Here is a 27,825-nt window from a genome sequence, read left to right as displayed (position 1 = left end):
CCAAAGATAGTATGGCGGCGTACAATTACCACATGAGCAAATTTTTATTTTTCAAATGAGGAAAAGGACTTGAAGACGTGAAAGAGAGAGAAAATAAACTTTTATGGAAACAACATCACCGGCGCGTATCGCTCTTACCACAAAAACTTGATACACCACAAAGCGACAACGATACGCAGAACGAGCAACATCTCAACGCTACCTAGACGCAACTCAACCAGACGTGACATCCTTTTCAATAAAGTTCCTTTTTTCTGCACAGCCACATGACCGACTTCGGTGAGAGCGCACCATCCCATTTAGTGAATGAAATTAACTGCGTACAACACAGTTCGCGAATAATCAGGACCAAGAAAGGGAAACAAAATCTGACAGATGATGGTTTATGTTCGTCGCGGCACAAAAGTCTATTCTGCCTTGACGGCTGCAGTCAATTTTGAAGAAGCCGCCGTCCTCCCTCCCTCCACGTGTCCTTTGTGAGTGGATGTGCGTGTGTGCATGCGTACGTGTGCTTGTGTGCTTGTTTGCATGTGTGCGTGTGTGCGTGCGTGCTTGTGTAAGGAACAATTTTCAGAGAAACGGTTATACGCATGCCGGTTATGAATTCCGGGAGGAATAATGGTAGTAGATGCTAGATTGCATTGTTTGGCGTTCCAAATGCAAGAAAGTGATACCTGTGCTGTAAGAATTAGAACGAGTTTCCGCGAAAATGAATTAATAGGGTCCCCTAATGTTCTTAGACTCAGAGCGTCTCGTAGTGGTCTCTAGAGGCCTTCAAATTCACTCCTCGCTATGAGATCGCCACGAAGACGGTCGTGGTTTTGTTACGTACGGCCTCCACGAGTTACGCCTGCTGCGACGTTCCAAACCTAACCAGACGGCATGAATGCGGCGTATTGAACTTGACCGATTGGCACCAACGCGGCGTATGGATCTCGACCAGTCCTCGAAATGCCCATTGCTGGGCGAACTTGGACGTTTACAAAGCCAGCCGGAGGCACAGCCATCCTCACAAACGGTGCCGCGTACGGCACAGCACGAAGCATTCTGAATGCATGACCACTCGTAGGGCGACCGTGCACGGCCAAGGGGACTCCGTGGTTCCGGCCCATGTGTGAGCCAAAACTGACCAGCACCGGGACGCGCGCAGCGTTTAGGCCGCCCGGCATAGCGCTTGCCATTAAAGGGTTGCCAGAGCCGGCAAAGAAGGGGTCAGCCGAAGTCGCCATAGCAGACGGAATGTCCGGAGTGTTGTTCCGCCTAAAGGCCCTCGTGGTCGCGGACTCCCGCGACGAAACCCGAACTCCACCGCACGAATTCGTCGTCGTTGTCGGGGCGACGGTTGGACGGTAAAGGGCGGGCACGGGGGTGCGAGGCCGTGGTAGAGCGATCCTGGTGGCCGGCCTGCCCTGGACCGTAGCTGTGGCAGCAGTTGCGGTCGCTGGCGTCGGAGAGGCCGATGTTTTGGGCGACGCAGCGGTGGGCGCAGCTAGGCGCTTTGACAGCTTGCACTTGACGACGTGCGCGCGCAAATTGGACGCCTTGGAGAAGCGCTTGCGACACACCTGGCACTGGAAGGGCCGCGCTCCGGAGTGCGTCAGGATGTGCGCCTTCATGTTGGAGCGCTTGCTGAAGCGCTCGTGGCACACGGGGCACTGGTGCGGCCTCTCGCCCGTGTGCATCATGCGGTGCGACTTGAGGTCGCTGGACGTGTAGAAGCGCTTGGGACACAGGTCGCACTGGTGGTCCTTCTGGCCCAGGTGGATCTTGCGGTGCGCCTTGAGGTTGCTGATCACGGCGAACGACTTGTGGCACAGGTCGCACTGGTGCGGCCGCTCGCCCGAGTGCGTCAGCATGTGCGTCTTCACGTGGCTCGACGAAGAGAACTGCTTGCCGCAGACCTGCGCGACGACATGGCGACAAGTGAAGTGGACGTAGACATTGCAGAACACTCGCGATCAGTAGCTGAAGAGAAATAAGAAAATGTGGCGCAACCACTAAACGGCAGCACCAAGCGATTATCAATGTGATAACAGCAAGGGCGTAATTGAAGTGGGCAGTGGCCGCCATTATTTCAGTGCGGGCAACTACTTTCCCTTCCATGTTACGCTTTCCCTTTGCAAATTCTGTTTATAGCTTGCAAACATGCGGAAGTACGAAGCCGTTGGTGTCGATTCCTGTGTACATATGTCACCGGATGGCGGCAGTAAAAAGGGCGCCTGAACGAAAGCCCGCCTGCGGCTGGCGGGCGCGCGTGCCCTAGAAATCGACCCCGACTTCAACCCCTCATTTTTGTCAAGTCATTGGATGTCGTTACTGCCGCTGGCTGACCTGCTCACACGGGTGGCCTCCGTAGACGCCCGGCACCGTACCACACCGCATTTCTCACCGTATTTTGGCAGTCACCAACGTCTTAAAACAGATCAATGCACAATGACGGCCACGCGAATGAGAGATGGAGGTACACATTAACCCTGAATTCGTCATAAAGGCAGCTCGTCACTACAGTTACTTGGTATATAAAAAAACTGAAGGAGCGTAAAACACGCATCGACGTCCTTTCCTCACTCCCACGAACAATGCGCACACGGCATAGCCTGCCCACGTGAGCCAGTATAGTGACATCGAAGTGCGAGGAATCTGCACTAGAGATGAACAGCACTATTTGTAATAAAATATATGTATTTTTATGTAGCGTTCGAAATTTGGGTTGCGCTTTGTTATCTGCGTGAAATGTATTATTACTGGGCTGCTCCAAGACGCAGCGTACCCTGGGTGCTTACTTTCGGCTTGAGCTATGCGTGAAGTAAGGAGTACGTTGAGCTCAATCTCTTGCTAGGTGAGCTCTGATTGCTGCCTCGCCTGTACCGTATGACTGTGCCGTGTGCTTCGCTATTCATGCCAGGGATTTTGCTCACTGAAATCGCATGCATTATTTTGCTCGTATCGTCGTCATGATCTCCATATCGAAGGCGTCAAGACTTAAAAATATGTTCGCCTAATATAGAGGCCAGGCTTCGTGAGGATTTATAGCTTGAAGGAAATAAAGTAAACTGAAGGCAACAGCAGGAAGTCGTCATCATCATCATCATCATAATCATCAGCCTATCTACGCCCACTGCAGGGCGAAGGCCTCTCCCATAAATCTCCAATTATCCCGGTCCTGTGCTAACTGCGACCAATTTATCCCCGCAAACTTTTTGACCTCATCTGCCCACCTAACTTTCTGCCGCCCCCTGCCACGCTTGCCATCTCTATAGGTATCCACTCTATTACCCTTAAAGACCAACGGTTATCTTGCCTTCGAATTACATGTCCTGCCCACGCCCATTTATTCTTCTTAATTTCTACTAATATGTCCTTAACACGCGTTTGCTCCCTGACCCACTCCGCTCTCTTCTTGTCCCTTAATGTTTCTGCCCGCAGGGGAGTACCGGTAAGATGCATCTGTCGTATACACTTTCTTCTTCAGGGACTGCAGGGAGTACTAGAGCTCCCGCCTAACTATGCATTTCAAGGTTGGTAGGGAAAAAATAGTCTGCCGTTTCCCATCCTTTCTCCGGTTTAAAGAAATAACTACTTATTCATTTAGTTATCTTAAAATTCTATTGCCAGCCCTCGCTCGGCCTGATAACTGAAACAGCTTAAGGAAACCTTTGAAAAAACAAAAACAAAGAAGGGACTCTTTATTTTCCTTACTAATTAAGTTCCGTCTTTCCTTTTCAAAGGTTCGTCGAAGCTGGTCGCCATTACAAAAACCTCCAGCCTCACGCCTTCGTCTGACCATGTGCGCTTGACACACACTTACGGACACAATCATTTACACACACACTTACGTAGACCCAAGAGAGGTCTCTTCAGTTTGTCAGAATTATGGCCTGCCCGAGAACCGTCCTAGAGCAGTCCAAGGACTGCCCTCCCAATTGATGATAATCTATGTGATCTCGGGCAGTTCTTGGGATTATCCGTCTACAGAGAACTCCCGACGAACTCGAAGGGACCATGATATTTGTTCGTCTTGTCAGAAGGTCGTCTTATCAGAAGCACCCCAAAGCTCTTAGAAGCATGCAATATCTTGATTCAAGACGCTGAATGAAGTAGGCTTACAATGGAGGAAAAGACAAAAATCATTTATTTGACTACGCAACTTGATAGATGACTGCTGTCTTCGTTTTAAAGTATTCTTGCCTGGTTTTATCCGGTCCAAGCGGGGACGGAGATAGTAAACCCGCTACCTCAAGCGACAACGCAGCAGAGACCGAGAGGGAACTTTTCGCTTTCTCGGCGGTGACGCGGTAGGACTCACAGGCTCCCGCTGAGAAACGGCATTGGTCTGGAGAGCTGCAACGTTCGTGAACAGGAAGCCTCCGTCATCGCTTTTCTAACTTTTTTCATGTGTAGCTTTCCCGCTCATGGCAGATCTTTCAACAGTGATTACTCTGTAGTTATTTAGCCAAATGTAAAGTATTCTTGCGCAGGTAATACTGGGGGTGAAAACTTGCTTTGTGCACAATTTCAAGTCTAGCACGTTGCGTGACTAAGTTCCAGAGCCATGGAAACTATCCCATACAAATGCATGGGATTTGCAGAGCGGCCACAAAACTCGCCCTCTTTTTTTTTCTTTTTTTTACTTTTCCGCTGGCTCTGGGGGTCGAAGGGTGGGCGAAGTGGTAGCTTTATCCGCGTTTTTTTTTTCTCGCACCCCACCCCCTTCCTTTCCCTCTGGTTTTTTTTTTTTTTTTTTAATGCCCCGCTGCAACTTGCCAAGACTGCCATGTTCGCTACCCAGCATCGTCAGCAGTGGTGGTCACCCCGAAAGTTGTTACCTCGTTGCTCAGCATAAACGAGAATTCGTCTTAACCGAGTTCGTCGTAACGGGAGTTCGCTGTATTTGTTTTTCCATAGATTCCTATTGTGAGGGCAGCCCTTGGAATGCTCTCGGGCGGTTCTCGGGCCGTCCAAACTTACGACAGCTCGAGGAGACCAAAGGTTGCAGCGCAAACAATCAAGGCGGCACGTGCCTGGCACTCGTGGCGCCTCTCTCCAGTGTGGGTGAACATGTGCGCGCGCAGGTTGCTCAGGACGGAGAACTCCTTGAGGCAGACCTCGCACTGGAACGGCCGGCGGCCGCTGTGCAGGGTGATGTGCGTCTTCAGGTGGCTCGAGGTGCCGAACGCCTTGCCGCACACGGGACAGCGGAACCGCCGCTCGGCAACGTGCTGCGCCGCGTGCAGCTTGAGGCCCGACGGGTCGCCGAACTGCCTGCCGCACGTCTGCACGCAGAGCACGCCGCCGGTGAAGACGTCCAAGTGTGACGTCACGCAGGTGCGCGGTAGAGACACGGAAGGCAATTTTGTGTTCGGCGCGGTTTTCGAAGGTCCCGTCGGAGATTTGCGATATTTTTTTCCCGAGCTCAAAGGAGCGAAAAGCACGAAAGAGAAGAAATCACTGTTCCTCATTTTACCTTAGAAAATGTAATGGCGTAAGCTGGTGCGCCCCGCCATACCGAACTACTGCGAGATGTCGTTACTGCAGTAAGCTAAAAATATCAATTGCCGGCCAATAGTTTGTTATGTAATCCCTGCAGTGTGCTAGCGACGCTAAAATTGTTGCTTTGGACAGTGTGAACTAAGTGCGCATGTGCAGCGTAGCAAAAAAGAAAGAGAATGCCCGAATATTATCAAGGTTTCCTTTCCTCCGTTGTTTTAAGAATGAAAAAGCCCGTAAACTCCCACTCCTAATATGAACAAAGGATAAATAACCATCACGATGTATATGTTGTGAACAGGCGACTAGAACCACTGGATCAGGTTTCAGTGCATCGGCACTCTTTTCTCTCGTTGTTGGATGCCGCCGACAGCAGCCATTGGTCGAACCGTGTCACGTGACATTTGTTTACCCCGGAAGATCCATAGGCGCTGACATTTTGGTTCCCTGTGTTGTCCTGTGCGCGCGTTCTTCGATAAATCGTGATTTTCGGGGCGCAGTGCGGCTGTATGAGACGTTGAGAGTGTTTTTTTAAGCCCCAGACAGAGTGGCGATGCCGTGCTGCTCTGTACTAAGCTGTTTCAACTGGCGGGAAGGTGAAAAACGCCTGCGATAGCTTCTCGCTGCAGGGAAAGAACGACAGTGGCCTAGCGTAACCTACAGCCACAAGAAAAGAGTAGCTTATTGAGTGGCTCTAGCTTATTTAGTGGCTCTAGCATAACCTAGAGCCACTGAATAAGCTACGCTAGTGTAACCGAGTCTGACCCTGTCGCACCGGCGCGCTGTCTCGAAATCCTCGAAAAGTTAACACTGCTCTCATGGTTGCCAGGCATCGCCCGGAACAATTCCGCCCGTCAAGGTCGGCCGCGATTGGGCGCATACAGCTGGCCACCCTGGCGATAGGCACCACAATGGCATCCGGCGTGCATCAGTGTCGTTACTCTTCAGCGTAGCTTATTTAGTGGCTCTAGAGGCGACGGGACCACTGCGCCCTCTATCGGTGGGTCTGAGAACGCGATCCTACAACTGCGTAACACCCGACCTACAGCAGACGCACTAGAGGCTCGACCTACAACAGCTCCGCTGTTAAAATTAGAGGGTCGTTCTACGATCGAAGGGAACTCCTTTTAGCGTGAGCTTACTTTCTCTCATTTCGGCTGTCTTCAGTGTTTATCAAATTATTTCCTTATTTTTTACCTTATTGTTTGTTTAATTATTTCTGTTAGTTTTCAGCCCACTTCAAGACAGCACAATTACGGACATTATTCCACCCTGGAAGCCGAGCTGCTCACCTCATTCTTGGCGCCGTGCCAACTTTTATCGTCGAGCCTTACCCACCCGCCAGGCCAATATTTTAGGTTAGGACTCATACGAAAAATTGAGTCGTTTCCCTAAAGTAAATGCGAGTGGCAGCGTTCGAGCGAAGGGAGCATATTACGCACGGTAGCAGACGACAGGCTTCGAAGGCTGCCGCCTACAGCACCAAGCACAGACTATTAATGGTGTTGCCTAGCAACGCGTTTTTTCGCTCGCGCGGCATTCTTTACCTCTGTTACCATGACTGAGGGGCTTCACACTCCGACAGAGCAACGTTGCCCAGCAACGCTCTTTATTAGTTGCCGATGCATGTCATATTTGTCATATGACAAATGTTGTCAAATGACAACAGTCATATTTGTTGTGACGTCAGTATGAAACACCGCCAGTTTTCTGTACGTTGTTTTTTACTCCCCCTTCCTGTAATAGCCCAAGCATGGCTGACAGTGTGAACTAATGAATGAATGAAATATTTATTTTTCAATGGCACGCACCCTTGAGACTGATTGATTGATTGACTGACTGATTCATTCATTGATTAATTTTAACTTGTTGACTGACTGAAATTGTTGAGTTGATTCCGCGTTTCAAAGTTGTCCAAGGCACCTACTTTTTGGATATGTAACTTTGTGGCTTTTGACATTTTCCGATGGCGCATGCCCTTGAGTGACAGGCTTTCTACCTACAACCGTGACGCGAATCTTCAAAGTGGGGGCACGTACTCGCATGCGCAGAGGAAACAAAGAAATAAAACCATCAGCGGCGCATGCAGGCTTATTTGGCACTGGCTTCAAGTGTGGCGGCAATAGCGCGGGAGTTGTATACGGAGACAGAGAGCAAGTGGCACGCGAAGGGGACGGTGGTTGCGCAACGTTAGCAAGGCTAATGGAAGCTGGTGATAACCGCGGAGCGGAAACCGGATTTACCCGGCGCACCGTGCCTTGTGTACGGTTTAGCTGCCTATGTGGGTCGCAGAACATTCGCGACAGCCGCGCGAAGATGGGAGAACGACAGCGAAATAATACGGCGAAATGGAACCGGCAAGTTCGCGAGAGCCAACTATATTGGCAGCCCATCCTGTCATCTACGAACGTTTTCAGTCCAATTGTGATTCCTCACCCCTGCACTAATAACACTATAGTTCATCTCACAAGCTAGCTGCAGCACTGTGGAGGCTACATTGTTGTCCCCCTCAGGGCGCCTAACTCACCGCGAAGGAAGCGACAAAAGGCGCCGGGGCCGTGCGGTGCCACTTGCCGAGAGGAGAGAAGGGAGTGTCCTTTCAGGACCCCCTTCACGGCGGATTAGGCGCCCTCAGTGGGCGCACTATTGATAACAATGTAGCCTCCACAGTGCTGCAGCTAGCTTGTGAGATGAACTATAGTGGTATGTGAAATGCGTGGTGTAGTGGAGGGCTATGAGTAAATTATTTAGGCCAGCCGAAGTTTTTTACGTGCGCATTAGTCTCATACAGACGGACGTTTTGCAACGCGGACGTTTCTATAGCTTCCATCGGAAAAACAGCCACCTTGACCTGCCGCTGACCCCATGTCCAGCCACAAAACGCTTTAGCCAGCGAACAACCTCGGAAGGTGTACTTGTCAAAACTGTTACAGTTGATCGTGGTCAAATGTGGCGCAGAAAGAAGCGCACGGAATGAAAAGTATACACACGGACGATCGCTAACTTCCAACTGATTCTTAATTCACGTAACTGCAAATATATATGCTTTGCCTTCGCAGGAACAATAAAACAGGAATCAAGAAAACACTGATAAAGAAAGAGCGAATGCACCCAACACGCGCCAACATTTTTGACAATCACAGTGACCTATCGCGCAGGGCATCAAATTGCAAGAAATGTAGTTCCAAGTTACACTTACAAGTTACACGGTCGTTCCTTTGCACGCGCCATCTGAGCTGCCCCACTGATTAAGCGCGCTTGCTTTTCCTTAATTATATTGAGAACTGCGGTGCCGAGGAACTTCAGAGTGCATAGTGAAAATTAAAAGCGCAACAAATTTAGACACAAGACGAATGACACAGGGACACGCGCTTTCGTCATTCGTCTTGCGTCTAAATTTGTTGCGCTTTAAATTTTCACTATGGAGTACCAACTAGCTCGAACCCTCACGTTGTTCAGAGTGCAACCCCTACACGTGCTGACATGCTGCGCTAAAAAACCTTCATTGCCATTACGTACATTGCCATTACCTTCCTTGCCATTGCGTCCCGCGTGTTTCTTCTGAGCTACATTTGACCACTATGAATTACCAACTAACCCAGTCTACAGCTTTACTATACTGTAGTTGATTTGAGAACAAACATAAAGAAATCTAAAACAATTTCAATGAATCAGACAACGAAGAAAAGACAGGCTTTCAGGCTTTGGATGCACCCTGCGTCGCTGCGTAACAGTTTTGTTCATAAAGGCTCGAAATAAAGGGCAGAATATACGTGTCCCCCCCCCCCTTTTTTTTTTTTCATAACGAAAAACAAATCATTTGAATATCCACAGTTTGGGGGTTGCGAAAACTATTTTTTTCTCTTTTTATCTACTAATGTCTCACTACCTCGCCTTCTTTTCATCTTTTTCTTCTTTTTATATGAGACATGCAGCTCCACAGTGCTGTGGTAGAGATGTAAGCGGCAAAAAAAATTCTGCAAAATTCAAAGAATTATCTACTATAATGCGTAGCATTCTTATGCCGCTTGTCTTGAGTGTGAGTTTTTTCTATCCAAATTTTTTTTGTTTTTCTAAATCCTGTCCGACCAATTATCTCCATTCACGTTACTACAACGGTTAGAAGTGGAACTTTCGCGAAATCTGCATTATTGTGGAAATGCATGGTTCACCATTTTCCGTATTTTTTATACTTTCTTATTTTTCTGGTTATTGAAAATGTCGTTCGACCAGTTATCTGATTGATTGTAGGGTTTAATGCGCCGACGCAACGCAGGCGATGAGGCGCGCCGTAATGGAGGGCGCCGGATAAATTTTGACCACCTGGGGATCTTTAACGTGCGACGAAATATCGTACACACGGGCGTTCGACCAATTATCTCCATTTGCGCTATATTATAACGATTACAGGTGAAACTTTCGCGAAATCTGCATTGTTGTGGAAATGCCATGCGTTATACGTTTCGCCATTTTCCGTAATTTTTATATTTTTCTTATTTTTTAGTTTTTTTTTTTTCAAAATTTCGCGGGACCAGTTATCTCTATTTACGCCATTATAGCCATTAGATGTGGAACTTCCGCGATATCTGCATTCTCGTGGAAATGCAGGGCGTTTCACTGTCCTGGCCACGGTGTAAGAATATTCTTACACCGTGGTCCTGGCTGTGTGGGTACTCGGCAAAAAATGCTGCGCATTAAAAAGAAAACACGCACACAGAAATATTCTGAGAGAGAAACAACTTCAATTACTTTAGCCTCCAAGTGTTGTAACTTGTAACCTTACGTGCGTGCCGCGCTCTAACATGTGTATGCGTGCTCTAATCTGCAAGGCTTCGTCCACCGCAAAGCGAGGCGTGGGCTCGTCTCACAGGAAGGCATGAATACAATGCGACGGTCACAAAGCTTCATTCGGCGTGAAGCTTTGCGGCGATTATTAACCAGGGAGCTCTGTTGGGACTTTTGCAATGCAATAATATAAGAAATATACTTTAAATAATTATACGTTGGTTGGTGAATTCGGATCTGTGCGTAATTGTTTTTTTCCATCTCTTCCCATTTTTCTGAGAAAAAAAAAAGAGGAACCCTGGGCTTTTTAAAGGCCTCGAAATTTTACATAATTTTACATCTGTACATTGCTGTACAATTGTAGTGAAGGCTGTACAGAACAAGTTTGGGCACTTTTTTTAATCGAAACATTGCGTTGGTACGAAACTTGTCGAACTCCAACCGCGTGATACGTATGCCGTCTGCATCGGTTACTTCAGCAACTTCGAAACATAGGCGTCGGCAAGGGGTGCAAAACAAAACTCTTTTGCACCCCCCCCCCCCAATCCTCCCGCTTGCTCACTCCGCAGCTCCACGCGTGCTTGCTTTTTTTTTTTTTTTTCGCTGAAAATCATGATCAGAAACTTGTCAGAATGCTCATTGCAACCTTGCCCTAAAAAAAGAGCGAAGGAGGGGGGGGGGGGGCGCTTCTGTTGGGGATTCTTAAGCGGGAACGCAGGTAGATACCCCAAAGATCTAAGCCAGCCACACCTGGACGCATAGTATCCGGTCAATTCTATCCCTGGCATTTTTTACGAAAAAATGAAGTTTGCACTTCGGACGAATTCGGGACCTAGCTTGTCCATCCACGCACTAGTTATGACTGGGCTCTTTGTTACGAACCCCCCTCGCCTACTGCCGCTGCTGAGCCACTCAAGGACCGTGCCAAATGTGTTCCCCCGCGGAACATTCTGGTCGGAAGCTGCTGTTGCTTGGAGTCGGAGCATACATGCTTTTACTTCTTCCGCACAGCTTTGCTCAAGCTGCGAAAGTATGACTGCATGCAAGGAACGAACGAGGTTCCAGTGATTATGGTAATCTATTCCGACCCCGATACCCCCGGCGGGTAACACAAAAGCCTACAGGGACCCCTCAACGCCAACAAAATAAATTCATTCGTCAATTGCACGCTGCTCACATGCACGCTTTCATTTTGGAAATCGCGCAAGAGCCTCTGGGTGTGTATTTGGAAGCACTGGGCTGCTTGCCATGGTGATGAAATCTTCCAGACCCGCGTGCCACCTGCGTCCCATGAAGTCGTACTTTTGGCTCTCGTTCGGAGGGCGAAGAATTTGCTTCTTTTTTTCTTTTCTTTTTTTGCTCTGCTGCTAGGTGGTAGCGGCAGGTGAAATCGGAAGCACCAGCGTTCTACGCCGTTCACCTCGCGTGGCGCGAAAACTCAATCATTATCCCCTAAGCCAGCCGTAACCACAATGTGCACCTCGCAGGTAGACAGAACTAAAGTCCCTTCACCTGCGTTTAGGCTAAGCGCCGATCAAGGGAATTTATACAGAACGACGAAGAGAAGAATCCGATTAGGGCAGCTCGCAGCCTCCGTGCGCCGTAGTGCGCTCGCGTCTGTGAGCGTCGCGGAGCTCTTTCAGACAGACGCAAAGATCGTCCATTTTAGCGTTTTGCAAAGATAATGTACTTCAGAAGCTTCTTTAAATGAAACACCTGAGCTGATTTTAATGTAGCGCTTTGTTTGATAAACAAGGAAAATTTGCCGAGCCGATCGACCATCCCGAACCCGAAAATATTGCTAACCGCCATTGCCGCACCTGAGCAGCGAGGCTCCATCATCGCAGGACCGTCTCCACATCCCTTCGCTCTCAAACCATCCCTCAAAGGTAAACCCCGCCAGACCCAATAGCACCGCTCCAGCCTTTCCCCTCCAAAACTTACGGCTAATCACACTTTTCTCTCTTTGGAGCTAAAGGGAGAAAATAAGTTTAGGAAAAGTAATTAAATACAAAAAAAGCCTAAAAAATTGATTAAACACAAAACGTTCCTTTTCAATTTCTTCTTCTACTGTTTTTTATTCGTCTTCGGGGCACTGCGTGGTGGGGAGCAAACATTGAAGCCGCATAAGCTTAGTTACGTATCTAGCGTCAGGAAAATAATTACGAGCACTCTTATTTGGTGATGGGCAGGGTTAGTGGTCTCGTATATCCCCACTTCCCGCTACCCACCCCGAGCTCGAGCACGCCAGTGGATGGTATTGATTTCTGACACGACCAGTCCCCAGCTTCGTCACAGCGGACCGACCCCACGCATCTCCGTGTCGATATATCGGCGATCGTTCGTTTTTGTTTCCTTTCTGCACTTCCTGTCGGTTCTTCGTTTTTATGCTGCATGGACAAGGAGCGGGCCACAACGTAATCTGAATAGGAGCGCCTGAAGGAAAATAGTTGATTGTGTTACGCGACCGACCAGGGACGTTGTATGCTGCATACGAGATTGCATGTTAGATTGCCAGCCGCGAAGCCCGTTTCTTTTTTTCTTTTTTTTTTTCTGGTGAGGCGAAAAATGAGAACCCTCGCGCGTATAAAAAGCTCTACGCGCGTTCAAGGACCACGGGTCATCTAAATCAACTCGTGGACATCCACTATACGGCAAACAGAGCCCATGAAATGATTGTCACACCCGCTTCGCAGCAAAGTAACCTCGCCGTGCGCACTGGTTCTCAGATGGAGTTCGCGTACCTCAGCGGATCCGCGGAGGCATCTCAAGGGTCAGCGAAGCCCTCTCTGAAACTATTCCTCCATCCCAAAACCCAATTATTATTTTTGCCAAACACCTTCGCCGAAAAAAAAAATTACTCCCACCTCCCCTCGCGGGAACCCCTGTGTAGATGCGACGCATAGGGGGTTCCGTTGTTGTTTCCGTTAGGTTTATTCTCCCATCGCGTGAAACGTGCCGTGAACCCCCTGCCGCGGCTATGACGCAACGTGGCGCGGCTATGACGCAACACAATCCAACACAATCCGCTTTAATCCAATCCAATTCAATCCAATCGAATCCAATCCAATGCCCCTCCAGAGAGTGTTCGCTATCGGAGAGGAGAGGGGGTGAGCGGCGGAGAGCGCAGCTCGCGCGGCGAGGAGAATGGGGGAGGGGTTTGGACGGACAACGACAACGCCGTATGGAGGGACAAGACGAGTGAATGAGATGCCGTCGCATCTTAAAAAAATTGGCCGCGTATCTGCTCCTTTCGTTGCAGATGTCGTCAAAAGACGATAGTCTTTGTAGACAGTTGCCAAGGAAATGCCCTCCTTTGCTTTCCCGCTCACCTCTCATGCTGTTACTGTACCGTCGCGCTCATTCCAAGGTAAACACACTAAAGGTTTGCGCAAGGCGATTTCAATTTACCGCATTTCACTGCTACAGGCCGGGTTGCTCGATGCCAGTGCTACAGTACGGCGGAGACGCGCGTGAATGGAGGCGGCCGACTAGAAGGTTTATAGAGCCACGTGACCGTGCTCCACGTGCGTTCCAAGCAGAACGTGAACCTAGCTAGTGGAACCTTTCGTTGCTGTTGCCGCGTGGATTTTCATATGCCGCCAGGAGGCGGCGGTTTTCTGCAGTAGATGTAGAATATCACTTGCTATCAAAAAACGAAGCATCCATAAATTTTTAAATAAAGGAACACTGTAAATATCCCTTGTGTACTAATTTCCTGTCTTATATTTGCGTAATGTCTTGTTCTTGTTCAACAAAGTTGACAAGTATGAACATATAAGCCGGGCTCACACGTTTACATGTGGCTGTGAGTATATAAGACTATTGAGCAATATCAATTTTACTTTGGCCGGATGGCTGAACCGAGTCACAGACAGACAGACGCAGGGATTTATACACCCCCCTAGCACCCCCCCCCCCCCCAACACCCCCCCAGAAGAACTTCGACACCCCCCCAAAAAGATTCCGCAACCACAAGCACCCTGCCTAGGGATTAATACAACACCCCCCCAACATTCCACCGACACCCCCCAAAAATCGAAATTCTGCATAAACCCCTGGACAGACGGACAGACAGACAGACATACAGACAGACCAAAATTTCTGGGTTTAAGTAGCCCAAGAAGGACTATCGTCTTTAAAAAAAGAGTAAACGGCTTTGCAGCATGGCACGTGCGTTGAACTTCTCCGCATAACACGCTTCTTAACTCGGATTTTTGTGCAACTCGTCAGCTGTGCGGAAGAGCCAGATACACCGAATTTAGACATAAAATATGGGTTTGGGCCATTTTAGCTGTAAGAGCAAATTGTTTTACATTATGACATGGATCCGGCAGCATTTAAACAGACAAGTCGGACACTGGCTGATGTGCGACTTTAGCTACATCCGCAAATTGTTTGAAATTATGACACCAATCAACACATTTCATCGTAATGTCCCCCATCGTTTTTTTTTTTTTTTTTTTTTGCAAGCCCACTTTGGATCCACGGCGAACACATGGTTGGGAACCACTGTTATGGATTCCACTGCCGTAGGAAGTGGAAGGAAGGAAGGAAAGAGCGGTAATTGTATGAAAAAGCACCGTAACTGCACTACCCCTTTCCTCCATTCCCTCAAGAGGGTCAGAGTGTGCGGATAAGAAGCTGACCTGGCAGATGTGCAGCTTGGTTCCTGGGTGCACGAGCAAGTGCGTGCGCAGGCTGCGCACCGTGACGAACGCCTTGTCGCAAACGGGACAACAGAACTGGCCGCCGGACTTGGCCGCCTGGTTGGCCTGGCCAGAGCCTCTCAGTGCTTTGGCCTGGCCTTGACGAGGCGGGGACGGCGCCACCTTGCTGGTAGATGCCGCCCCGTCAGCGTCGGTGGAGTGCACCTGCGCGTAGTATTAACATTCACTGCGACACGCTCTCACAGCGGCATTAGTTCGTTCGAAATTACAAGTTATGAATCAATCAATCCGTCAGTCAATCAATCAATCAATCAATCAATCAATCAATCAATCAATCAATCAATCAATCAATCAATCAATCAATCAATCAATCAATCAATCAATCAATCAATCAATCAATCAATCAATCAATCGATCGATCGATCAATCAATCCGTCAATCAATCAATCAATCAATCAATCAATCGATCAATCAATCCGTCAATCAATCAATCAATCCGTCAATCCGTCAGTCAGTCAGTCAGTCAGTCAGTCAGTCAGTCAGTCAGTCAGTCAGTCAGTCAGTCAGTCAGTCAGTCAGTCCATTAAAGTCTGACAGTTTTCAAGCGGCAAAAAAGACGATCACAACTTTAATAAGAAAATTAAGCAATTTCTCGTTATATATGTGCGATAATAGCTAAGCCGGCCGTCGTGGATATTTTCACACAAAGAAAACAAACTGCCGTGTGAAAAAAAATAAAGGTGATAATACTGGGTGGATATACCATATCACGGGTTTCAAAACTGCCTTGAAGGCGACAGTTCGATGCTTCCTTTGGCATCGGAGTTCTTGTCCTTAGTAATCATTTAAGTAAGTAAGGCTCAGTGGGCTATGCCTGGCTGGTTGCCTGGTGACTAACCGCTAGCTACTCTGGTCCCACATGCATAAGAAAACATAGCCATGGATTCAACCATTTGAGTCCCCATGAGTATCTGGAAGGACACCATCACGACAGGCCAGCGCAGGTGTCAGTCTGCTGCCACATCGAAATCTAATGCTAACAGCTGTTTCACGGAAGAAGATAATGATAAACCGAAACAGTGCGTTAAAGTTCAAGAGCAGTGCGCAGATCTACTTAAGTTGCGAACTCTTTCCCGCTTTCACTCATTAGTACGTGAGATAATGCGCACCGCAATCAAAATGCTTTGCGTTTGATTATAATTCACTCGTGGTTAAGATTCACGCACATACGATGGTTTCAGAGACAGGGACAAAATATTATTGAAACACAACCCAAGTAGTGCCTCAGGTATTTTAAAAGAAAAGCACAGGTAGCTGTAGATAAAATAAATAAGCATAAAGACTATGCGAATGGGAAGAATTATAATACCGACAGTCAACACCCCCCCCCCCCCCCCCTCCCACCGAAGAGTCGGACTTACAAAAGTGTTCGCTCGCAAGAGCAGCTATAGGATCACTGCTGTGCTTCATCTGGCGTATTGTTTTCCGTGTGGTGTATTGTTTCGCCATTGTGTTTAGATTGCTATAGACTGGGATGAACAACTCTTATGTCAGTGAACCTTTCTTCACTGGTGATCCCGTGGGCGTCAGCGGGTTAAAGGTTGGCGTAGGGAGCAGTTGCTCCCACCTCCTCCCTCATCGCCCCCTCCTCTCCCTTTTCCGTCTGGCAGGCGTTTTGAAGGCGTCGAAGCTTTGGCGGAATTTGACCAGATCAACGTGGCGGATATATTATTCCCTTGCACATTTTGTCCAGAAACGTCGCTTCCGTACTATTTTTTTTAATGGCAGAAGTTTGATTCATTTCGGGCAGGCTCTTTATGCAATAGTTCGTCGGCCTCTGCAGAAAATTCCCTGGACGCTGGTATACCGCTTGGGACAAAAGTCTGCGAGGCGCAGTGTCGGCTTTCAAAGTTAACGTTGCCTGATGGCGAATCAATTAAAAGTACGATACGTCTCTTACAAGCACAAACCAATGTCTCTTTCACAGAGTACATACAGCAGACGACCCGGATGTCACGCGGCACAATCAAGGTTGTGCGTGGGTTTTTACGCGTGTCATTGGTCAGGGGCCTCGCAAATGCGTCTACGTCACAATTGCAACGGGCACTAAATGGACATTTTTGAACGCGTATTTGTAGCACCAAGCAGCGCTGTTTTGAAACCGGAAGCGAGTGCCCCACAGCCTTTTGTCACCGGTGGTATACGTATTTTAGCTCGGGCCGCGATGTGTACGCGAGCGGATAGGAAGAAGCCAGAGTGCCTTCATGTGATCCTCGGCTTCGGCCTGGTCCAGGAAGAAGCAGCCGCACTCGGGACACTGGTGCGTCGCCACGTGCACCAGCTGCTCCTGGTGATGCTGCTCGAGACCACCAGCGGCGGTGTCGGGGCCTCCCAGGGCCGCCGTGAACAACACGGGGCCGCCGCCCAGTGGGTCGTCGAGGAAGACCGCCCCAGCGTCCTGCATGTCGTCCGCCGCGGGCTGCTGCGGGGGCGGAACGCCTGGTGGCAGGGGGATATCTTCGGTCACCAACATCCCCGCGCAGGAATTCGCATGGCGATGCTCCATTTGCTTTCGACTGCAGCTGACGAAGAGTCTGCGACGGAAACCGGTGAAGTGCTGTAACCTGTCAGAATAATTTAATTTAATTTAATTTAATTTAATTTAATTTAATTTAATTTAATTTAATTTAATTTAATTTAATTTAATTTAATTTAATTTAATTTAATTTAATTTAATTTAATTTAATTTAATTTAAATGTTTATTTTGATAAATAATTTTGATACGCTGGTGCAGTGGTTCTGCAAAATGAGAGTCCGAGATTGCACTTGGGGAGCCCACAGCACTCTCGAAAATCTAATCTCTCTCTCTCTCTCTCTCTCTCTCTGGATTTCTCTATCTCTTACAGAGAACAATTGGTTTTGCGGTGCGGCAACTCCACAGGTGTTGTAAGTTCGCTCTTTTGCACGACAGTGAATAAGTTCAAGGAAGCCGAACACACAAATAGCGCGTATAAAACTGGTGTACGAAGGACCTTCTACACAACAGCAAGTTGATTTATTTGACAATAGGTCATATGTCAACGCCTCCGCATAATTCACCATAGGATCTGTCATCATTATTGCAACCCTGTGGAGGAACTCCGGCAAATTAATTGTTTGTAACCACTGACGTAGTGAGTGGAAGATGCAGGATGAGGATGGCAGCATGAAGGGCATCACCAAGAAGGTGGCGATGGGTAGAAACAGCCGGTCGCATCGAAAAAAAAAAAAAAAAGCAACGCTCTGAATACATCGAGCTCATTTAAAGTCAGCTTCGCTGCTATATACGGATGTTTTGCTGGGAAGACATTTTTCTAGCGGACAACGTAAGAGGTTCGATATCAAAGTATGGCCGCCCAAGAGTCTATTGAAAACACCAAATACCCCATGAATACAACAATGCATTGATGGGGAAACATTTTTCCGAGGATAATGTAGCGGCCTGAAAATAAATACCTCCGTAAAACCCGGTGTGGTATTTCTATGAAACGCTGTACACCGACCTTGCTGTTCCGCATCCGGACCAACTCAGCGCGGACACCGGCGTGGCTCCATAAGCTGAACATTATCGCTTCACCTCTGTGTGGAACATGTGGTGCTACAGGCGACATCGGTCATTTTATTATGGACTCCCGAGAGCGTGCGGAGGAGCGGTTAGCTTTGTTTAAAGAACTGCGAAGGATGGCCGCTCCGCATGCCTCTTTGAACGATTTAATTTTCCCTGAAGGCCATTGGATCACGAGGAGGGACATCTTTCGTTTGATCCTGCAATTTTTACGTGTCACAAGCCTCAGCGAGTCATGGTGAATTCCCGCGCATAGCGGTAAAAAGGTGCTGATCGGGTGAGCAATTGCCGGCATACCACGCAAGGCTAGGTCCACCCGTCAATAAACATCACCACCACCACCACCACCTCTCTTAAAGCCGGTTTCTTTATTATACCCGAATAGTCTGCTGGGAAGACATCTTTTCAGGGGCAATACATGATATCGTTGATGAGATGAAAGCCACGGAGTCTTTTATTAATAGCATTTTCTTATTAATCAAAAGTGCGTCAAGTCAGTCGTTACAGAATATCTATCTATCACAGAAATAAACGATCCTTCTCATCAAAGGATGCATTCAGGAGTGACGGGGAAGCCATTTCATAACTACCATAGGAGACCAAAGGAAAGTGACCATGAATAACGATAAAAAAAGAAATACCGGCTTTCAAAACTCGATTAGCATTTTCAATGCTAATAGCAACATTGACTGCTTTATAATAATTATATAAAAAAGATAGCGGGGGTTTCGAATGTAATTTCGGCTTAGCAGTTGCTTCGGCGCCTAAAACACCAAAGCTGTGTGTTTTTTTTAATTAACATTAGAACGCATAAAATATTTATTAGGGGCACTTACGTCTGCTTAGGTGCTTTGAATGTGAAAGAATTATGGCAATGGGAACTGGTTAACCGGCCGTGAGAATTTGAAGGGAGCTGTAATATTCAGTGGACAATCCATACAAGCAGGTGCACGTGGGAATTGTGGGTGGATATGCAGCCAAATGGGAATGCACTGCCTAGTCTGTGGAGCGGGCGGGAGAATAATGTTCGGCTTTATTCTGTTGACCAGACGACACGGTAATGTTCCGCTTAGAGCTACCGCTAATGGGGCCTCGTTCGTCGGCCTCCACGGCGTAGTGCATGGTATACGAGCCTCGGGTTTTGGCGCTAACGGCGATGGTTTCGACTGAGCCCCAGCAATCGCTAAGTTTTCTTTTTCCAAAATGATTTTGTTTACTGTTAAATGTTCTCTCGAGTCGATTCCACGCATTCTTCTTTCGCAAATGGGGTATTGAATAAGGCTCAGAAGAAAGCTGAACATTACTGTGGTCTGGGCCAGAGAATAATGCTGCACATTATCGTGCGGTCTGGTTCACAGAGTAGGCACTGCCTGAACGGATCGGCCGCGAGCCTTTGACGGCAGCTGTCATCGCCATTGGTCAATCCCCATTGAGTGGGCATGTGACCAGTCCGAAGACCACTCAGAACTCCGTACTGAGAACCCACGAATCTGTATGACACACGTGATCGCCAGGGAAAGCCATCATGCTTTGGCATTATACGGCTTGTGTAGGGTAGGCCTCGAGTATTGTGACGAGAAGAGGCAGAAGCAGGTAGTGGCGCATGCCTCCTGTCCAGACCTTCTGAAGACATGAAGACAAAGAAGCAGAGACAGGCCCGTACCCCTGGGCTCGTGCGCTCATTCGTACCCATTAAATCATCGCATAGCTCATTTATACTGCCGCTGCGTAACAGCATTACGGCAGCTTTATGGAGCCAACACCGGGACACCGTGTGGAAGTCACGTTCGCATTCAAAGCACGTATGCAGTTTTAAGTGAACCTCGGGAACCAAAACGTGTTATTTAGGCGTAGAGTAGTGGTCAAGTCACTTGCTTGTAGCTGGGCGTTACCTGGGCTCGATTTCCTTCACTTTTACGTTTTTAAGGACGATAGCCTTCTTGAGCTACTGAAACCAAAAGAAATGGTCTGCCCATCTGTACATCTGTACATCTCAACTCAACCACCTGGCCAGTTTTTTTTTTTTTTTTTACTGAATGGAATTCTTCAACGAGAAGTTTATTTGGGCATTTTTCTTTTCAAACCACTAAATCCGGGAACACACTGCATACATGTAAACATTGTTCAGCAAAAAGAAAACATTAGGCATATTTGAGGCAAAACATTAATACATACCTGGCATTCGCAATGTTCTTTTAATAAAAAAATGCATGGCCGCTTGATTTTTTTTTTTTTTGAATAAAACATACGCGTTTAAAGCAATGTTTCGACCCAGGAATACCAGAAGTGCTCGCGCCCGAGCTTAGACCTTGTGGCGGCATTCCAAAAAGTCAAACAGTAACAAAAGGTTCCTGTAGACGGCGCGCGTGCAGTGGAACGCGGGAAAACTGAATTTACTATAGCAAACATCCACCGTATTAGCAAACACCCACCGTAGAGGACGGTAGCCTTTCGGCGACGTTTGCAATGAAGTGAGAAGATACGCTGCCTTCTCTCTCTCTCTCTCTCTCTCTCTCTCTTGAAGGCGCATGGAGTTTGTGAAACGCGGGTGTTTCGCCCAGTGAGGTACATAAAGCCTTGGCATTAGTACAGTGATCACAAAATAGATGCCGCGAGATATTGACACGTGCACTGTCGCAATGCGAGTCGCGTCAGCATGTGCCTAGCGTGCACGGAGGGTTACGCGAGCGCTCTGAAGCGAACGGGGTCGCGTGAGCACGCGCTCGGATGTCGCGGGAGAAAAAGCAGAGGAACGTCACGCGAACGCCGTTGGGCAGTGCTTCGCAAGGTGAACGGCACGCTGGCATCTTTCGTCGTCTTCGGGCACAAGTTCTCCCTGAATAAACGTCTTTCGCCTAATTATAATTCATGTGTACGTCCCAATATATCAATTGAATCCGCGGATAAGGTTCACATGAACATTGCCAAAAATCCCTCGCGTGTGACTTTCTCCTAGAAGCAAGGAAGAACGGTGCACATTTCTGAGTGTTGAAGCGTGGCGAAAAATGCCTAGACAACTTCGGTCCCGCAAGTTAATCGCGTCACGTCACATGGCACCTCAAAGATGCACCGGTAAAACAAAGTAAATAAAGTAAAAAAAAAATATCACGCCATCATTTCCTCAGTAGCTTAACCGTGGAGGTGATCCAGCGTCCCGGTTGCAAATATTTGGCCCTCAGCACCCTTAACAACTAGGGCACTCTAACGCGGCCTTTAGGCTTGGTCCTTGGGTCGCCATGGCTGGCAGATAGCATGAGTTGCCAACGCTTCGGAAACATGCATCGTCCAGAAAGAAGATAGAATCCCGAACGCCTGCCGCGAAGCCCGAAGTGCGGGGGAAGTTTGAGTGAGACTGGAGTTGACATCTGTAATGGTGATGTTGCTTACCGAGAAACTTTTTGTGTGCGCCGAAACTGGCGATGGTGCTCCTGGCTCCGAATGGCTGAACAAAGAACAGCGGCACGCGCCACGGTTCTAGGGACGTGGCCACGCGACTTCGGCCTCCTCTTTCTCGCCGCCTGCTCATCGGCGCTGGTGAACTCGTCACCGAGGCAAAAATTGCTGGCGACCTCTACATATAATATTCACGAAAATTTCATTATCGGTATCTCTATCCCTTTGTCTTTTCTTTGCTAGAAATAAATATATTTTTTCTCTCCCCGGACCTGTGGGAGTTCGACTGATCAGCACGCGGCGTGAAAACAAAGAACACCTGATGGCACGCGCCAGAGCAGCGTCGACAGCTCGCGGCTACCTGGACTGAGAAAATCCGCCAAACTTTTTTTGTTTGTGCGTGTTTTCTTTTCTTCGGCTCACATATACGTGTTAACTCTTTCATTCGTTTGGTTTTCGCTAACTTTCTACTTATTTGCCATCATGTCCATCATAATTAATTGCGATAGTATATGATAATGATGAGGAGATCAATGACCTCGATAATTTCGGTGAGTGCCCGCCACATGAAGGGTAGATTGTATAGCCTTTCGAGAAATCATTGCTGTTATTTCATTTGAGAGGATAGGGGTCCGGAGAATACATAATGCCAATATTGGGTGTTCAAAAGCCTTATTGATTTGATTATGAGGTTTTATGCGTCGGTGATGAGGCGCGCCGTAGTGGAGGGCTCCGGATTAATTTTGACTACCTGAGGATCTTTGTACGTTAGCCGAAATCTCGAACCCACGGGCGTTTTCGCTGTTTGCCTCCATCAGAAAAACGGCCGCCGCGGCCAGGATGTCCGTACGTCAGCATGCGCATCTAATCCTGTGTCTGCTCAGAGGTGCTGGATCCCAGCACTGCAGTTGTTCCGCTTCTGAAAAAAAAGGAATTGCGTCCTTAGTTTTCTGGACGGACAATGTCTATTCGTGTGGCCTCCCAGCCAGGGGCATATCGAGGGGCCTAGCTCCAGCCTCCAGCCCCCTTTTAAGAGGGTAAGCTTATGGAAAACCGAACGTCGTTCCACATCTCTAGTTTTCGTTCGATTGCAGAGTGTTTTATTTCGTGTTTTGTATCTCGCCTCCCTCCTCTTCCCGCTCCGCCGCGTACTCCTCCGCATCTTCGTCGACCGGCACTCGTACGCTTGCCTCTTGCTCTCTCGCTCACTTTTCTTTCCCGGGTAGGCGGTTTCCGACCCAAGTAATAGTTGCAACGAACATTAGGTGTCTTCGATTTGGCTGCACACGCCGCACTCATTCAGGTAGTACAGCACTCGCCTCTTCGATTTTCGAGTGCAGCGCGCGCACCTGCACTTTTCTCTTCGATTTACCGACGGGGCAGAGAGCTCTCTGCACCGTGGGCGCTATCTGCACCGTGAACTCATCCTGCACTAGTTCGCGGCTTCCCCTGCGTTTCCCAGAGAGGAGGTGCAGAAGCAGACGAAAAAAGCGCAGCACTGGTTCTGCAGTGGCGGCACCTACGCCGAACTGATCCTGCACTCATGAAGAAAGTGCAGGCCAAATCGAAGAGACCTGAAGAGGCGAGTGCTGCACTAAGTGCAGCGAGTTCAGCCAAGTCGAAGACATTTATTTATTGAGCGGAAGGTGGACGGTATAAGGGACTGTGGCCAGCCTCCTCGGTTCAGGAGGCCGCTCTGCTTCCAAGGCTCTAGACGCCAATGCTTGCTGTCTCGCGGTCTCCCAGTGTTCAAGAAATGGTTCGTAAAAACAGTAGACGGTCCTTTGCGTCAACGAGGACAGTTTGGCTGCGCATGGTCATGGAAAGCCTTTGTTTGGGGGAATTTTTCAGCAAAAATCAAGACAAAACACAGAAAGAAAAGAAGGAAACGTTGTTCCTTGCAATTCTTCTAAGCATATGGGGCTAGCGTCGCGTCCCATTCTGCTACCTGATGTTCAAACTGTGAGGCAGTTGGAGGCTAAACCTCATAACGCTGCACTACGTTGTTTTGTTCAGGTCTATGGCCCGGGGAAAAACAGGATAAGAGTTTAAAAAATAAAATATTTGTTGACAAATGGCGAAAAAATAAAGCCGCGTAAAAATCCACCAGTTGTACTATCATACGAAAGATTATTTTTAACTGTGCGGGAAGTCACACCAAAAGTGCCGCATGTGTTTGGCTACATTAGAGAAACAAATGATTCCTTCCACGTTTATTTCGCGAATAGGACTGAAAGCCAAGCTTTAACAACGGCCCTAATACCCATACAGGAGCTCTCTTTTATAGACGGCCATAGCTTCCCGTTCTATTCAAACGAATTTTTGTTCGACATGCAAGCAGTGCTCTTCATTTGTTTATATACTTTTTGATTTATTTACTTTGATTCATTACAAAGACATCCATGCCCATTCCCTCGCCTCATTACTACACGATTTGCACCACTCAGAAAATATCGTTCGGCCGCTGCGCAAATGCTATATCTACGCTGAGGTGTACGCAACGTTTACACCATAGGCGGGTGGTAGGCTACACGTTATTATAGTGATAGCCTCTACTGAAGGGCCTTAGACGCTCGGCTTTACCTGAACGTCGCCATTTTCAAAGAAAAAGTGGCCGCGTACTTGCTTGCTTCACTGCAGATGACGTCGAAAAGCAATATCATTGCTGCACCCCTGCCGCGTATAGATTTTCATCCTCCTTCTTTCCCCACTGTCAAATCTCTCACACCAACACCACCTAGACTATGGTGTTGCTCACACCTCCCGTCTTCACTCCCTTCCTTTCCGCTCCCCTCCGTTCCCATCCTTTTTCCTTTTCATCATATTCAACTCTTACTCCACTCGCCTTCCCCTCCTCCTCTCTACGTACCCTCACTCTTCCTCATCCACTCACTCTTTTTCCTACCATTCCATTCCCACTCCTCGCCTACCCGTTTCCAGTCATAAGATGGGTGTAGTGGGAGGAAAAGGATATCCTTCGATTCCTCCCACTACACTCATCTTACCATTCTTCTCTCATCCCTCCGTTCCTCTCTCCCTCTTTCCCGCCCTTTTTCCCCTCTCCCTGACGCTTCATTCACCCTCCCATCCTTTCCTCTCCATCCTCCCCCGTCCTCTCTCCCTGTCCAGATTCCTCTTTTGGGCGACGTGATCGTTCCGTGAGTTACGCGTCCCCCGGGTGACCTGCCCTTCAGGAGAGGAATTAACCAACCTCTTGGGCGGGTGAGGAGCATCGCTAGGCGGATGTGACGTCACGTTTGCTCGCAGCGTTCCCGCGCGGTATGTTTACATTTTTCCGAGTGCTGCCTACACGGCGTACGTGCCGTAGCGATTCAAGTAGTCGCGTTCGACTTATGCGGTCAACGCAAGAATTCATAAACTGGCGATGGTTGTCGCCCTGTCAGTCGTCGTTCAACAGCTCCAGCGTCTTCTGGCACAACAGCTTCGCAGTTATCTGTTACCATCGGCCGACCAGGTGAGTGTTTTTTGGCGGGTTTGCAATCAGTTCGCATATCTCCTACTGCAAAGCGTGCTTTCTGCTTACGGCAGTTATATTAGCGACGTTTACGAAATTGTTAACGGCGCGTTCTCACCGTCTTGCATTATTGTTGCTGTTTATGCTGCTCTGTTCGCGTCTGTCGGCGATCGCAAGCTGTTGGCGGTTTGTTGCACGGCGCGGGAACCCGTCTCGCCCGTGGCGCTTCTTTGTCTCTTCTTCAATGTGGCGTCATTAACATCGCTTGTTATCCTTGGGCTAAATTATCTTAATGTTGTAACGAAAATGAACTTGCTGTGCGAACTGAGCGTGACAGAACGCTGTTGGCAAGGTTTTCGTGTGCGCGTGTGGTTCGTGAGGGCGTTGTAACACGCTGCTTTGGCCTCTTGCACCTCTTTCCTGCATCTAGCACTTTTGCTTGCCAGGAGTGCCCGCCAAGGGATGGTTACTTCGTTATGTGTTTTCATATTTAATAGTGAACCACTCAGCGTTCTATAACTGATGCAAATGCAGGCGGAACGACCCCGATAACAACGCAGGGCAGGGGCAGTGCTTGTGTGGTCTTCTCTGTCGTTTGCCCTTCTTTTCAGTCGTCGTAGATTATTTACTGTTGCGTGAACGTTGTTTGATTCTTCACGTTTCATTTTTCTCTTGCAGCATCTCCTGACTGCAGTCACGGTGCCCCTAGCCTGCGTGCAGCACTCATCCTGCCATTCTAGTGGGAACTGATGTTCGCAGGCCACTTGTCATGATTTAACGGGTTCCCGCACTTGCCTGGCTTGTAATTTATGGTATACTTCAGATACACTGCTGCGTTCTCTCTCTGCATACATTTAAAGCGAGTGTTTACACTAACACAGCAGTGGATAACCATGAAGACAGCAGCGTGTGTACTGGAAATGCCAGTGAAAACAAAACCAAACGATCTACAGATCTATGCCAGCTTGACCATTACAAATCTTTCAGCGAGTGTCAAAGCAATGGACAGCTGGGGATATCTCGTCCGCTAAATTGTGTTCTTCTTTCTGTTTGTTTTCTATTTGCTGGTATAAATTTACGAATTGATAGTATGAGTAAAGTAGACAGAGAACAAAGTGATTGCGTTGCTCTTAGAAATGCCTTACACGAAATAAAACTGCTTCCTGCGAGTTCGCACTGCTCAGTGCGGGGAAAAAAGGTTCCGTATAACAAATAATTTGGTGCCCCCAAACCCATCTGTGATGAACATATGTCATGCATGGATTATTTAAGGGCATGTTATTAGCTTTGGCAAAACAAGAAAGTGACCTCTTTCTTGTGCAGAAAACTAGTTTAGTTGTAATTTTGGCTCTTATCTGTCCAGTGTCAACAGGAATAGTAGCCTTGATGTGCGACTTTGCGGACACTTTCCTGTCACCTTCCTTCAATGTCACCACAGTGGTGGTGAAGACTCCTGGGCAGTCGAAATCGCATGATGACAGGCAGTTATATTCTACCACGAGGAGCACCCTCCACAAGCCATGAGGCCTTGCTCTGTTTTCAGCTGGGGCTCCTTTCGTTGCCAAGTGCCTTGGTCTTTTGGGGTAAAGCTCCCAAAACAGGGTGGTCTTGTCCCTGTTGGAATTGTCATGTTGATCATACTTTTCACCCACAGCTTTCCAGTTCATTTCACTTTTCTAACCCAATTCTAATGCTATTAGTGTAGGGAAATCTGGTGTCCAGCAGCTTGCGTTTCAAAGGGAATAGATGTAGCAACTACATCAAGCACTAGCTGATTCTGATGCTTAGTGGACTTTGCTGTGAGCCGTCCAAAGCACCACAAGGGGAAGCAGTGCTGGTCTTGTGTAGTGTACTACTTTGGAGCTGCAAAATTACAATGCACCTTTTATTACAATGCACCTTTTTTACCTCAATTTTTTATGCTGCAGTGGAAATCAAGCGAATACATGTTTGTAAATGTCCATTCCACCAACAAATTCACGGCATGCCTTGACAGTAGGCGCAGTTTTATGCATCTAGATAATCGCCTGTACCCATTTATCACAGGCCTGCAATTTGCACATGGTCGGATTTAAGCACCCTAAATGTGGCAAGTGTAACCGACCGTAACACACAATCTTGAAAACTCTACCTTATCAACGCGAAAGCAATAAGTGGCCCATTGACTAAGAAGCCACTATCCGCTGTCTGTACTAGCACAACAGCTCCTAAACCGGCCGGCAGTGCAAAGAGTGGATTGAGTTCAAAACTTTGGGAAGAGTTCAAACCACATGGGAATCAAACCCAGGACATCCCTAGTGCAAGTCCAGCACCACATCCTTGACACCACTATAGCTCAGTGGGTCTAGCTGACTAAAGGTGGACCCAGGGAGCGCATTATGACCTTAAACTGAAAAAAAGTCCACAGGTA

The 27,825-nt window shown here is 48.1% G+C and overlaps 1 protein-coding gene across 1 annotated transcript; it reads right to left on the bottom strand.

The window, feature by feature from the left end:
- Positions 1-17: 17 nt before the first annotated feature.
- Positions 18-22,029, bottom strand: LOC144146186 (uncharacterized). The gene is made up of 5 exons (XM_077678154.1): positions 21,935-22,029; positions 17,203-17,524; positions 14,922-15,146; positions 5,022-5,273; positions 18-1,901 (listed from the first exon to the last, which is right to left on the bottom strand). Exons 2-5 carry the CDS (start codon positions 17,506-17,508, stop codon positions 870-872), a joined length of 1,815 nt encoding a protein of 604 aa, XP_077534280.1. The 5' UTR covers positions 17,509-17,524; positions 21,935-22,029; the 3' UTR covers positions 18-869.
- Positions 22,030-27,825: the final 5,796 nt, after the last annotated feature.

The sequence above is a fragment of the Haemaphysalis longicornis genome, unplaced genomic scaffold (genome assembly GCF_048455015.1).
Source record: "Haemaphysalis longicornis isolate Haplotype H1 unplaced genomic scaffold, Haemaphysalis longicornis Haplotype H1 scaffold_7, whole genome shotgun sequence".
Classification (NCBI taxonomy): domain Eukaryota; kingdom Metazoa; phylum Arthropoda; class Arachnida; order Ixodida; family Ixodidae; genus Haemaphysalis; species Haemaphysalis longicornis.
Note: the sequence above shows the minus strand (reverse complement) of the source record. Positions and strands in the feature narration are given on the sequence as shown.

What these genes read in the sequence shown, in the direction of transcription:
- LOC144146186 (XM_077678154.1), bottom strand. Translation starts at nt 17,508, where the DNA reads ATGGAGCATCGCCATGCGAATTCCTGCGCGGGGATGTTGGTGACCGAA. An exon ending in CCAAGCTGCACATCTGCCAG is followed by an intron (nt 5,274 to 14,921) that starts GTCAGCTTCTTA and finishes CTCTGCGTGCAG; the next exon opens with ACGTGCGGCAGGCAGTTCGG. An exon ending in AGAGGCGCCACGAGTGCCAG is followed by an intron (nt 1,902 to 5,021) that starts GCACGTGCCGCC and finishes GTCGTCGCGCAG; the next exon opens with GTCTGCGGCAAGCAGTTCTC.